The 13171-nt window shown below is 53.3% G+C and overlaps 5 protein-coding genes across 5 annotated transcripts; 2 read left to right on the forward strand and 3 right to left on the reverse strand.

Annotated features, from left to right (window-relative positions):
- Positions 1–308: 308 nt before the first annotated feature.
- Positions 309–1686, forward strand: EsH8_VII_001099 (Vta1 like-domain-containing protein; the record flags this gene model as incomplete). Its single annotated transcript, XM_083271232.1, has 4 exons — positions 309–411; positions 474–574; positions 639–766; positions 825–1686. The coding sequence occupies 4 exons, from the start codon at positions 309–311 to the stop codon at positions 1684–1686; spliced, it is 1194 nt and encodes a 397-aa protein (XP_083128789.1).
- Positions 1687–1863: 177 nt separating this feature from the next.
- EsH8_VII_001100 (uncharacterized protein) lies at positions 1864–2674 on the reverse strand (the record flags this gene model as incomplete). The annotated part of the gene is made up of 2 exons (XM_083271233.1): positions 1864–2238; positions 2312–2674. 2 exons carry the CDS (start codon positions 2672–2674, stop codon positions 1864–1866), a joined length of 738 nt encoding a protein of 245 aa, XP_083128790.1.
- A 1573-nt stretch (positions 2675–4247) lies between these two features.
- Positions 4248–5344, forward strand: EsH8_VII_001101 (chaperonin 10-like protein; the record flags this gene model as incomplete). The annotated part of the gene is made up of 2 exons (XM_083271234.1): positions 4248–4530; positions 4605–5344. 2 exons carry the CDS (start codon positions 4248–4250, stop codon positions 5342–5344), a joined length of 1023 nt encoding a protein of 340 aa, XP_083128791.1.
- Positions 5345–7986: 2642 nt separating this feature from the next.
- Positions 7987–8589, reverse strand: EsH8_VII_001102 (GNAT family N-acetyltransferase; the record flags this gene model as incomplete). The annotated part of the gene is made up of 1 exon (XM_083271235.1): positions 7987–8589. The coding sequence occupies one exon, from the start codon at positions 8587–8589 to the stop codon at positions 7987–7989; it is 603 nt and encodes a 200-aa protein (XP_083128792.1).
- Positions 8590–9125: 536 nt separating this feature from the next.
- On the reverse strand, positions 9126–10569 carry EsH8_VII_001103 (uncharacterized protein; the record flags this gene model as incomplete). Its single annotated transcript, XM_083271236.1, has 6 exons — positions 9126–9205; positions 9278–9604; positions 9673–9737; positions 9792–10177; positions 10244–10348; positions 10417–10569. 6 exons carry the CDS (start codon positions 10567–10569, stop codon positions 9126–9128), a joined length of 1116 nt encoding a protein of 371 aa, XP_083128793.1.
- Positions 10570–13171: the final 2602 nt, after the last annotated feature.

The following is a 13171-nucleotide window of genomic DNA, read 5'->3' on the forward strand; positions in this document are numbered from 1 at the left end:
CTGAGAGTACAAGGTGAGGTAAGGTGAGCCTGCCAGAGACCAAAAGATACGTACCTCGCAACCTCCCCGCTGTGATGCTGGTGTGGGGAATCTTGACGCTGCGGTAAGGCTTCCAAGATACGGAATACATGTCTCCAACCTCTTGGTGTTGCAGCCCTCGTCGCATATCTGCTACCCCTTCGCGCCCGTGAGCTATCGTCCAGGAAGGGTTTTTCCTTCAACCCGAGCTCAGCACAGCTTCGACACCCGAACCTGTTTTCCCGCGACCTCCTCCCGACCTCTGGGCTCACCCCCGCGACGTCGCCGCCATGGCCGAACCAATCCCCGATAGCCTGCGACAGGCCGAGATCACGAGATTCATCAATCGCGCAAACCAGCTGCGGCAGCACAAGCCTGCCATTACCTATTGGTGTATGCGCTGTCATCAATATGTGGAACACCATACAACCGTCGATACTGACGTGCTTCTCTAGGTGAATACTGGGTTGTCAATCAGATCTTGGCCAAGCAGCTGCACAATGCCGACGATGAGAGTCTTTCATACACGACCAACCTGATGGACCGTCTCGAAAAGGTGAGCGATATTTCAAAGCAAACTTTGGACTTGAAATCGCTTCAGGACTGATGTTTCATGCCAGACAAAAACCGAGTACGCTCAAGATGAGGCCATAACGGACGATACGGTCGGCCAGGCATACGTTGAGCAGTTCGCCCAGGACGCGTTCGACAGGGCGGAGAAGGTCCTTCGCGCGAATCGAGTCACAAGGTATGATGCCACACCTAAGCCAAGCTTCGCCATCTAACATCCCTCTCTCTCTTGCCAGACAAACCGCTGATACCTACGACGCTGCCGCGACCTTCCTCCTGTTAGGCAACATTTGGGGCCAGGTAGACGAGGAGACACTGAAGAAGGTCAAGTATGCAAAGTGGAACGCAGCTCGGATACTCAAAGCCATCAAGGAGGGGAAGGACCCCAACGAGTCGAACCCGAAACACGAGGAGCCAGAACCGGAAGAAACTCTTCCTGCCCTGGACCCTAACGACCCCGACGTCCAGGGTCTGACATCTCCTGCACCACAGGCCGCATCTGTGGAAGATGACCCGGAGACGGAGTTCTACAAGAAGGCGCAATCACCGGCAGAATCAGTGCCACTGGCGCCGAGTGAGCCCGCACCTGCACAGTCCAGCGTGCTCGATCTGCCATCAGTCCCGTCGACGAACGAGTTGGGCCCTCAAGTGCCTCAGACTCAGGGCTACTTTGATCCTCCTGACCAGTTTCCGCCATCGCCTCTCAGCCAGACTGGCGCCAACGACACAACTGTGCCGACCAACGCCCCATCAGCACCTTCTCCCTATGCGACCTCGTCGACAGGCCCGTCATTCAGCCCAGCAAATGCCGCCTCGCCGTGGCAACCCCCTCAAATACCCCCTCCCAATACCACCAAGTCACCCCCACCGCCAGCTCCCCAGCAGTTCAAGCCACCACCAGTTTCGAGCCAGCCAAAGGCGCCCGTGGCTCCCGCTTCAAACAGCTCATGGGCGCCGACCAGTGCGCCGTCGGACGATATGGACTTGCCCAAGGCACAGAAACACGCAAAGTGGGCCATTTCTGCGCTCAACTTTGAGGACGTGCCGACGGCAGTAAAAGAGCTACGCAACGCGCTTGCTGCCCTTGGAGCGCAGTGATGGTACAGTAAGCGAGCGGCTGTCACATTGGCGGGTAGAAGTTTGGACGATGATGACGCGGGAATGCGGCAGGGGTTGAGTCGGCCTCGGGAACCCAGGCCTGGGCGTTGAAGGATTCTAACTTTCTACATCTATTGATAGCACTAGATACGTAGCCAATACTTATTCCATTGGTCTTTATGCCATCCCTCCGTTCACACGAATGACTTGCCCGGTAACCCAGGATGAGTCCTTGCCAGACAAAAACAGGGCCACAGACGCGATTTCCTCTGGTGTGCCAACCCTGTGAAACGGGATGGCTGCAGTAATGTTCTTAACCATTTCTTCCGTCTTGCCGTTGAAGAAGAGTTCTGTGCCCGTAGGGCCGGGTGCGATGGCATTGATAGTGATACCTTTACTGGCGAGGTCCTTGGCCATGTACTTGGTCATTTGCTCGATGCTGGCCTTGGTTGATGCGTAGAGCAGGTACGGCGGGGGAAGGCTGCTCGCTGCGAGAACCGACGTTGACATGAAGATGATTCGGCCGCCTTCAGACATGTGAGGGAGGGCTTTCTGCAGAGATGTTGTCAGCCGGGAGTGCTCGCGTCTGAGACGTACTTTAGTCGGAATTGTTATTGTTTCTTACCTGAACCAAGAAGTAAGGGCCCTTGACGTTGGTGTTGAACATCTTGTCAAAGTCCTCCTCCGTCGTATTCTCGGCGGTGCGCATGATCATGAGAGCGGCGTTGGGGATGAGCACGTCGATTCTGCCAAACTTTGCGACGGTGGCGTCGACGAGCTTCTGCAGCTCCGACGTCTTGGAGTTGTCGGCGCGCACGGCGATGGCGCGGTCGCCGCCGATGGCGTTGACGACGTCATCGGCGGCCGAGGAGTCGCTGCTGTAGTTCACGACGACCTTTGCTCCTTGGGCGGCGGCGCCGAGGGCGATGGCCTTGCCGATGCCCTTGGAGCCCCCTGTGATGAGGACGACCTTGTCCTGGAGAGACATGCTGAGAGAAGTGGGCTATGAACAGCTTCTGGGAGCAGTGAGATTGTCTTGAAGTTGACCCTGTGCGGCTTGGATATCACAAGAGATGATGTGCAGTTGTGCAGTGATGTTTGATTTAAATCTACTGAATGGACGGTATCGCAGGGGACCGATATACTTATCTCCCGGTAAGTAACTCCTCTGAGTGACTCTTCTGGACGCGATATCCATCGGCGAACTTTGCGAGTTCCACGCATAAACGGCCAAACTCCGTCAAAGGACGCATGCATTAGTAATTAGTTGGTGGTCCCTGATCTGCATTCCAATAGGACTGGACTTTAGGCTAGTATCCGGCTGGCTTCGCTGATAGAGAGCTCTTCTTGTGCGCGAAAGCCGAACGCGCGTGTGGAGGGGTTTCGGAGCCAGGGCGGAGGGGCAATCAGGTTGCTTGTCTCCGCAATTGTGCACCTTGTCTTTTATTTTCCATCGCTTTTGGGCGAGGCAATGGAGTTGTGCTTGGCGCGAAGGGCGAAGTCATCGGCCACGCCAAAAAAGTCTTTGCACCGGACCAGGTGTTCCTGGGGCCCGCCTTTGGTGCTTCGGCTTGTGCATAATCGAAAGGCTTGTTTATTTCCACTGGGCCGACGCTTACTACGTCCTTCTAGTTGGTGTTATCTCCAGGGTGGATGGTGCATGCGAAAGGCGCCGTTGACCGAGCATGTCCTGTCCCGTCCAACTTCGATCGGATTTGGAGAAAAAGGCCACTGCAAATCCGAGATGGATAAATCAATGATTGGTCAGACGGCGCTACCATGCGCATTAACTCTTCGATTGCCGACCTCACCAAGATCCTTCCCGCGACCAAGTTGAAAGATTAAGCACTAAGCACCTAATGTCACGGATGGTCGGCCAGGTCCCGCGCTACCGCCGGAGCGGTGCCTGAAGCCGACCACTAACTAAGCCGCCGCAAGGATGGAATCGTGGGTTCCACGAACTGCGTGGACTCCTTGCCATGACAGCGCCCTAGCTTGGCAGCCCCTCTCTTTCATTCCCTCTCCCTAGTGGGATTTCATCCGGTCTTGAGGGCTTTCTGGGCCTGTTTTTTTGCTATCATGATGTGCCAATGAGAGCTTAATTGAGTGTTGTTGATGTCATCGGCATCTCTAGCACCAGCGGCAGTATGGTTCACCCCTCTTCCCTAATACGGTGTAGCCTCAAAAGCTAAAGCTGTTTGGCCGTTACTATCGCATCCTCTCCGCAGTAAGCTTACGGGAAGCCAATGCGGCGAGAAGTGCCTATCAGTGACGTTGAACGCGCCCTGCGTCCATTGACTTCCTTTCCATGTGAAGTGAGGGGGAGGGGACGAGAGGATCTGGAGCCTCCTACGCGTAACCGCCCCGTCCGGAAGCCTTGCATTCCAGTCTTAAGCTAGCTCTATATAAAGTGGCCTGCACTCCGGCCGTCTTGTTCGTGAGGAGTAGCTCTCTTCGTGCCTCGACCTCCTTGCGATCTCTCTCTAAAACAGGCTAGTTCACTCATCAGATACCTACGCATAAATATCTTGCACTTGTTTGCCCACAAGTCACCAGTCACAATGTCATCGCTCCCAAAGACATATAAGGCCGCCGTGGTCGAGTCTAAAGGCGCGCCCCTCAAGATTGTTGATCAGGAGTTGAAAAAGCCCGGCCCTGGTCAGATCCTCGTCAAGGTGTTGGCCTGCGGCGTGTGCCATTCTGACGTGGGCATGCAACAGGGGGGCTTTGGGGACGTCTTCCCCCGGGTTCCCGGCCATGAGGTCGTTGGCGATGTGGTGGCAGTTGGCGAGGGTGTGAGCAGGTTTTCCGGCGGAGAGCGCGTGGGCGGTGCCTGGCACGGAGGTATGTCTCACATAGCCATCGCCCGTCTTAGTCCATCCGTTGGTCACTACCTCCAATTCTAACACCTCACACAGGCCATGATGGGACTTGCCGCCAGTGCCAGAAAGGGTTCTTCCAAGCGTGCGACAATGAGACTGTCAACGGTGTGTTCATGGACGGCGGATATGCGCAGTATGTGCTGCTCCGCTCCGAGGCCGCAGTCCGGGTCCCGAAGGACGTCGACCCGGCCGAGACCGCCCCGCTCCTCTGCGCCGGAGTGACTGTCTTCAACAGCATCCGAAAGATGCAGATTGAGCAGGGCAACATCGTCGCCATCCAGGGCCTTGGCGGACTGGGCCATCTCGGTGTGCAGTACGCCAGCCGTATGGGCTACAAGGTCGTCGTCCTTAGCTCAGGGTCGGAAAAGAAGGACTTTGCAAAGAAGCTGGGCGCTCATGTGTACATCGACTCGAGCGCCTCGGACCCCGTCAAGGAGCTCCAGAAGCTTGGCGGCGCAGCGTTGATCGTCGCAACGGCACCCAACCCCAAGGCCATTGCGCCTCTCACCGGTGGTCTGCAGCCCGGCGGCAAGCTGTGCGTACTGGCGCCGGTTGGCAAAGTCGAGATTGATACGGTTGACCTCATCATCGGGGGTAAGTCAGTCCATGGGTGGCCTAGCGGGCATCAGATGGATTCGGAGGAGGCGATCGATTTCGCGGCGACCCATGGTATCAAATGCATGGTGGAGCGCTTTTCACTGGACGATGCGAAGAAGGCCTCGGAGCACATGATATCCAACAAGGTGCGCTTCCGCAGTGTGCTAGTTATGGATTAGGTGACGGGGCTTCCGGGGGAAACTGACAGCCAGAGTGTGATTTTATGATTATGCACGCACGGATGGATACCTTTCTTCATCTGTGGCCTGTTTGTCCCGGTAATCAAGTGCCACCCTAGCAACTATTAAAACCGTTGGTTGTTTAATTTTTCCTTTTGGCTTGGACATTGCTGCCCCACCCTTATTTCCTCATCGCCGGATGATTCCAGCTTCCTTGTGCCTTGTCGTCTTGGTGTACGCGTCCACCGCGAACCTCAAATGATTCAACGTGTCTAGTTCGTAACAAGATGCCGGTTGATACGGCCATCTTCAGGGTCAACGGGGTATCGCTTCCAATACCGCCCTGGCCATCGAATACAACACTATCGGCATCTATACTGCTTAACCCTGTCCATGCCAGAACGCTTGGTGAACGAACCGAATTGACCGACTTGCATGATCGCCAACGCCGCATTTACCTCAATCTCACCATTCTCTTCCGCCTATTGACACACTGTCAGCATCTAGCTTTTGACCGGACCTACTTTTGGGACTTCATCCGCCGTCACTGGGGCCTAAATGTCAGCACTCAGCAGACGAAACATGTCGCCAGCATATATGCTGGCCGGCGCCGGACCTACCTCCAAATCGTGAGGATTCAGAAGAAACAACACAATCTTCTGACACATCTCATTGATGCGTGGAATTCTCGAGACGACGACCCACCTGCGACGACCTGTCCATCCGAACAGGACATGGCTGCTGAATGGGCAGCTGTCAAAGAGACATGGCTAGATAAGGTCCAATACGACTTTCGCTCTCTGATTGCCGAATCTAGCCCCCCTGAAATCGGTGCTTTCGTTGTCGGAAAGAATACGCCGTCGACCTTTCAAATCAAGGGCGGAAGCGCCCGGTTTCTCCATAAAAACCAGGGGAGCCAGGAGGCAGAAGCAGAGCCAGACCGCCAATTCCCAGTTACAAACTTTACGGCTGAGCCGCCGATCCCCAGCCGTTCCAAGGCAACCGATGATCCCGATGATCTTGGTAAACCTGAAGAGCACAAACGCAAGTTGGAGTCCGAGACCCTTGTTTCCGCAAAGCGTCGCTGCATCTCTGATTCGCCGAATCCTCTGCAATCACAGCTACAATCGACTTCTGGTCATGATACCGTTGCTCAACAAGGAGTAGCAAGAAGGCAGCTATTCGTACCCCTTGCAGACGGGGACGTCAATCATAATGCGCAGGGCGTTATTCAAAGTGATACGGTTCTTCATGACGTGACAGCACAAAATGAGCACACTACGGCAAGCAACGATGTTACGTTTCGGCATCTCGAGGACCGAATCGAAGAGCATGGCCGAGAATTGTTGACTCTGAAGGAGGAGACGAAGCTCTTCATGGAGTCCGAAAGGCTCTCGCGCGAGATTCGGAAAGCGTATGATGAACTCACTATGTTCACGGCCTCAAAATGCCGTGACGCACTAGAAAGAATGGAAGTGCTCACTACTCAGTTGTCCGCGTTGAGTGAAGATGTTGCAGTGTACCGCAAGTCCTGCGAGGAAATGCAACACCAGCAACAAATACAACAAAACCAGATTGAAGGTCACGAGAGCGGAATGAACACTATCAACAAGGACCTGAAGGAGACCAATAAGAATATACTTCTGCATGGGGATCGGCATGGATGCTGCGAGGAAAGCAGAAAACACGTTGGAACCCGCTTATCGAAGTTGGAGAGCAATCTTCAAGGCCAAAATGACATTGCCGTCCAAAATACAATGAGTGTGGAGAGACGGCTTTCTGCTTTGGAAACCCACGCTCAAGACCAAAACGATAAGATATCCTTGGTCGGCTTGAATCTCGAAGGGCGCGTTGAAAAGACGGAAACGGCTACTTCCAATTACAGGCCAAATGCAGAATTCGAGAGGCGTATTGCGAAAACGGAGGAAGCCATTGCGATCAATACAACATTGATCGACAACTGCAGGACACTCGTTGAAGTCAGTAAATCCGCCTTGGAACAGCGCCTAGGCACCTTTGACAGCCGTATCAAACTGTTGGAACACCGCTTCACCTGCCAAGCTACCGAAATGGCCAGGGAAAACAAAGAACAAGCCACAAGAATGGAGCGGGTTGAACTAGAACTGAAGCGGTACAAGGAGGCAGCTCTCGCTCAACAGGAACCAAAGCCTGGTCATCAATATTCAACTGAGCTGGCCGACTTACAGGCCCAGTTGAATGTCTTGAAGAGCTCCTTGGCCGCCGCTGCGCGACCTCAGAGCATAGGTTCCGCTGAGACAACCCCAATAAGACCAGTACCGCAAATAAACTCAGGCGGCAACAGCGCTCCGCCGAAGCCCGAGAAGAACAGGCCTTCAAACGAGGCTAAAGCCCACACATCTGCTGCGGCTTCTATCAAGGAGGAATGATTCATGCCGTTTCTCATTTACGATGATATAGCTGCACCAGAAAAGTTGAGAAAACATGAATAAAACCTGTGGAACAAACAGACCGGTTGTGGCTGCCTTTAAATACTGCCTCGAACTCAGGATATCTTTAAACAGTCTTAAACCGAGATGATATTGTGCTTTTTGAATCAATACATCTACGAACAGGTCGTGCTGAATGCACTCACATCGACCTTCAGCTCCTGACCACTTTACTCATTTGCTTTCAAGTCCCCTTAAAGCTAACCACTCATTTTCCAACATGGAGTAAAGCAGAACATCCCACCACTTTCTATCATGGTAGTGTGATTTCCGGAAACGGCCCTCCATGACGAAGCCCAATTTCTCGTACAAGTGTTTTCCACGTTCGTTGTAGTCGACACATCCAAGGCTCACGGAGTGAATGTTGGCCCTCTGGAAAGCCCAATCAATCGCCCAGTTTATTGCCTCAGCGCCATAGCCCTTGTTACGGTGAACCGGTGCAACAGAGACGGTCAGAACTGCCAGCCTGTGATGATGGCGGTAGTTGCTACCAGCTTCGTCATTGAGTGCCAGCACCCCGATCGGCTGCGGTGTTGTTGTATTATCTGTTGCTGGTAGGCAAATAATGACGCCTAGCAAGGCTGCTTGCAGTTCCAGAAGCAGGGCATCGTGGCGCTTTTTGGGTTGGGGTCGAAGCACGTTTGAATCTCCCATTGCAAATCCGACTGGGTCGTTTTTTATTTGCTCGTGGAACCAGGTTTTGTCTGCGTCAGTGTCTTCAATCGCACGGAAAAGGAGCCGTTCTGACCGAAAGGCGTTGGCCAGACTCTCCGCCATGATGACGCGATTGATGCCGAGAAAAAGTAGTAGGTGCTGGGCGATGCGAAATGAGCTCGGGGTTAGGGAAGACCGAAAAGGAACGAACTACAATGATTATCCAAGAGCCGCTGATGTGCTTGAAGCTTATGGTTTGGGTAGATTTCAATATCGTGAGTGGGAACTTAAACGTATACGGGGTCTTCCCTAGCCATCCTTTTTATCTTCGATTTAAAACTATCCGGCAGGGCAGTGTGTTCTGAGGCCAGCTGGAGACCTCGAAATTGCCGGCATGAAGTACTGTAACGTTGCGATGCCTTTCCCTTTCTGAGTCACGCCGACAGCGGTGTCACCTATCCCACTGGATTCGCTTGCAGCTTTTGCGCCCATCAAAGCTGCGAGTGCAACTAATGTTCATTAGCGCTTATACGTTAATACCAGGTTGAATATGTATCGTGATTAGCTATCTTTTGTATATGCCATTCCCATTTCCCCAGTCATAACGTTTTGGATTATATATATGTTGGCGTCATTAGTTACATTTTAATAAACAATAATTATACTCGGTCTTCCCGCATTGAAAAAGTCTGGACGACGACAATATTTTCACGGTCGCTCCCTAATGATTCCTTGGAGGCTTCAAATGTCAGTTCTGTCTCGCTCTCATTGTCGCGCTTCCCCGCTGACTCCCAGCCACGAGCGCGCTTACCAGATGACAAGTTTTGCGGCTGACTGCTGTCTTGTCCTTTGTTGCCCAACTCGTGGCTCTCGACGTCGTCCTTGGTCATGAATGTAGTTAGACTGAATGGTCCGCGCGGTTGACGGCTCGAGCTGCTGTTGCTGACGTTTTGGATCTTGCCGCCCATCGCAGACGGGGCGCCACGGTCAGAGTCATGCAGTTGGGAGGGACCCATGGAGGTGAAGCCAAGTCGGTACCCCACGAGTCGGAACAGTGGGCGGAGGGTTGCAAGGCTGCCTGCGGTGATCGCCAGACCCTGCTCTGTGGTGGACCAGATTGCAATGTCTACAGTGGCATCTGCGATTGCACGAGTCAGCACCCAACAACCTTAATTCGATCACGACGGGGGTGGAGACTTGACTTACAGAGGAAGTCGGGATTCTTGAAGTCCTTGACAAACGGCATGCGCACGAGAACGGCGGCGCTGGCACTAAAAAAAAGTTAGATAACCATGTTGAGAACGGGAGCCCACGGGAATACGAACATGCAAGCCATGGCCATGATCGGCACCAGAGCCAGTTTGGTCTTCTGATCCATCTTGAGCTTCCAGATGAGTACCATGGGCAGAATGGCAAAAGTGAAATCGCAGATGACGCTAACTGCGCTGTAGAGGTAGGTAAGGGCGATGATAACGTCCATGTCGATGCAGTGCCCTGTCTGGCCATCCTTGTTCCAAAAGTAGGATATCGGTTGGCATTGCAGGAGAGTGACGAAGAAGAAGACTGCGCCGGTGCAGACCGTTAACACCATGACGGTGTAGATGATCCAGACGTCAACCTTTCGGACCGTGATTCGGAGGAGGAAGTAACCGATAGATATCTTGGAGGCGATCATCGACAGGCAATACCACAGATAACAATACCACCAATACTGCGACCGATCAGTTGCGGCTCCAATGTTCGGTCAAGGTTTGACCTCAAAGGTCTAGAAGCTTACCATCATAGCAGACTCCCAGTCATCATCATTGAGGTCCTTGCGGTGGCGACCGGTTCCATAATGAACACCCGTAAGCGCGCATGACACGAAGAGAATGAACGATGTCTAGAGACATTCTGGTTAGCCAAGAGCTTTGTGTGACGCGCATGCGACGAAGAAAAGGAATGCCGTACAATGGCAGCAAGCATGCACCAGTCATCGACTCCGAAATTCTTGACGAGGAAAATTCGGACATAACATCGGAGGACGGTGGCCACGGCGGCGGTAGTGACAAGCGTCGCCCCAACGGCCACAAGCTGAGGACCGCGGTTCTCGATTTCCGCCATTTCGATCGAGAGAAGAGGATTGAGAGTCTTCGATGCTCAGGCAATGGAAAAAGAGATCGAATGAGTCGTGTCAAGGAAGGGAGGGGCTGAGAAGAGCCGCAGATTCGGACGCCGAGCTACGGGTTCTCCATCGTGACAGGAACGAGAAGAAATGGAGGGACCTTGTTAAACATATGCGCCCCCCCCTCACCGGATGTGGGCGAAAACAAGATGCGCTCCTGCAAGTGTGTGTGGCCTGGCACTGTTGCCGCCGTGCGGCGTGAGAGGCACCCCTGATCGTCGCCCTCACAGATGCGCAGAACCTTGCAGAATGTCATCCTGGCAGGTCCCCATCGCAGACCTTGAAGAACCCTATGCCGTATTGGAACCAGATCTTCATGTGCTGGAGCTGTGATGCAAACAGCCAAGGCCTGTCATTCGTGTGAGCAAATGTCGGCAGATGGGGCGAACCGCATCTCGGGTAATCCAGCCTCACACGCTACCATCCAAGTTCGTCTTAGTCTTCTGACTAGCAGCCGGTGGAATGGCCGTATTTAGTTACCGTCCGAAGTGCCCATTGTCTGGAATCCTTCCCCCGCATTAGCTCCGAGAAATTCAACCTCGGGGGACATCTCCGCCAAGCGTTGTAAGTGGCAAAGGGATGCAGGGGTCCAATTATAACAGGCACGCAAATGTGACAATGGGCCGCCTCCTCGAACCCAATTCCGATTCTCCTAACCAGCTTCCCACGAGGTGTGGCAGGGAGCCAAATCCACCGAGATGGAGGATTGGGAAGAGTTGGGGGCCGATTGGTTGCCAATCGCCCGCATTGGGATAAGTGAAGATTGACATTTTGCACGCGTGCATGGATGTGCAGCTTGACGGCAGGATTTGTTCTGGAGGGTTCAATTGATGAATTGGGCCAAGAGAAAATTCGCTTCGTCGGTAAATGTCTTGCCTGCTTAGGTCTGGACTGGAAGGGGTTCATCGCGCGGGTGCTTCACATCGTTGCACAACCCATGCATACGTACTCTCAGCTCGGAATCTCCCCAGCGTGGCACCACTTATTTTGGCGAGCACGCGACATTTTTCCAGCTCCTATTCTTGGCCGTCTGACTGTCAACGTTGCTCCACCCGCTCGTCCGTCTACAGACCTTTACTATCGCCAAAGAAGTAAGCAAAACGTTGGTGAACGGAGGCGAACTTTTCCGTGCTACTGCAGGTGTTGAGAATTTAGGGGGGTTCAATCTTAGCACGGACATGTTTGACTGTGCTGACAGGAGCCGGGGCAGTGTTCAATCACGATAGCAACTGAGAGGAGAAAAGTGGGAGAGTTGAGGAGAAGAGTGAAGAAAGTGGACTGGGGCATCGAGCTACTCTCCAATAGGGAACTGATTGTCTCACAAACATCTCCACTCATATCACGGTGTCATTGGCAACCCCATTTAGGGGAACCAACCCGGACCAAGCCGTCCAGTCCGTCGCCCGAAGGCAGCTCGTACGTGCGTTCTCAAGCCTTAGGTCGGGCTTCTTCTTTTCTGCCGCTTCTTCTTCTTCATGATGCACCCCGGGGAATTGCGTTTTGTAATTGGCTTTCTCCTGAGACATGACGGCAACCTCGGTCGACTCTTTTGATGATGCCGATTGCTCTTTTCATCTTACCGTCTGGACCGCAGGCAATATCGGGCCGTGCAACTGTTATCCCCGTATCCCCATGTCCCCGTCAAACGACCCGGCGGTTTTATTCACCATCATCAAGGGCTGACAGGTTCGACTGAGACCCGCAGCTATTGATCGGACAGCCATCTTGACACCCAGCCTTGCGGGTTCACTTTCTCCGCTTCCACCTTGCAGTCGGCTCGAATTGCGTCAGATTTTGATCCTGGCTCCATGGAGAGACCGGGTATCACGGATGCATGCCCGCTGGTCCCAATTAAATCATCGCCGCCCCCCCCTGCGCACAGATACTTTGAACGAATACATGCACACACATGCAACACATAATACTCAGGAGCACGGCAAATGCCCTGTTCATGCGGGGCCTTAAGGCACTGGTGACCTGGCCAAGAAGATCTTCTACCATTTTTGCTACCCAGCGTACCACTGATAACAAAGCATCCACAAACATGGTAGAACAGAACCGTGGCCCAACAAATTCTTCCGAGTGCCACATCAGCTCGCAAATCTGAAGTCCAGCCTCTTGCTACCCTTGTCTGTCGTAGTATCCAAATATCTTTGGCGCTCTTCTTGTGGCATGGCGTCCCAAATTTGGTCTCGCTGCTTATTCCTCCAGATATAGTAGAACTTGGCGCATGCGTAGATCACGATGTTTAGGCTGGCAATTCCAATAAGTACCCTGTTCCCGCGGCGATACTGCGGACGATCATCTCGTCGGTAAATGTTGGCGCTGATGATGGATTGCAGTTGAACAGCCATGTTATACAAGGCTGCTGATACAGTCCTTGTTCTTACCGTGTTGGAGTTTCGGCTCGCCCATCCAACTTGCCTAAACGGGAACAGATATTAGTCAATGGGGGCATGTTGCAAAAAGGAGGGCGCAGCTGCATCCTTACATGGGATGAGGGGATGGATAAGACAATAGCACAACGACCAACGCGTACGA

The sequence above is a fragment of the Colletotrichum jinshuiense genome, chromosome 7 (genome assembly GCF_051148585.1).
Source record: "Colletotrichum jinshuiense chromosome 7, complete sequence".
NCBI lineage: Eukaryota > Fungi > Ascomycota > Sordariomycetes > Glomerellales > Glomerellaceae > Colletotrichum > Colletotrichum jinshuiense.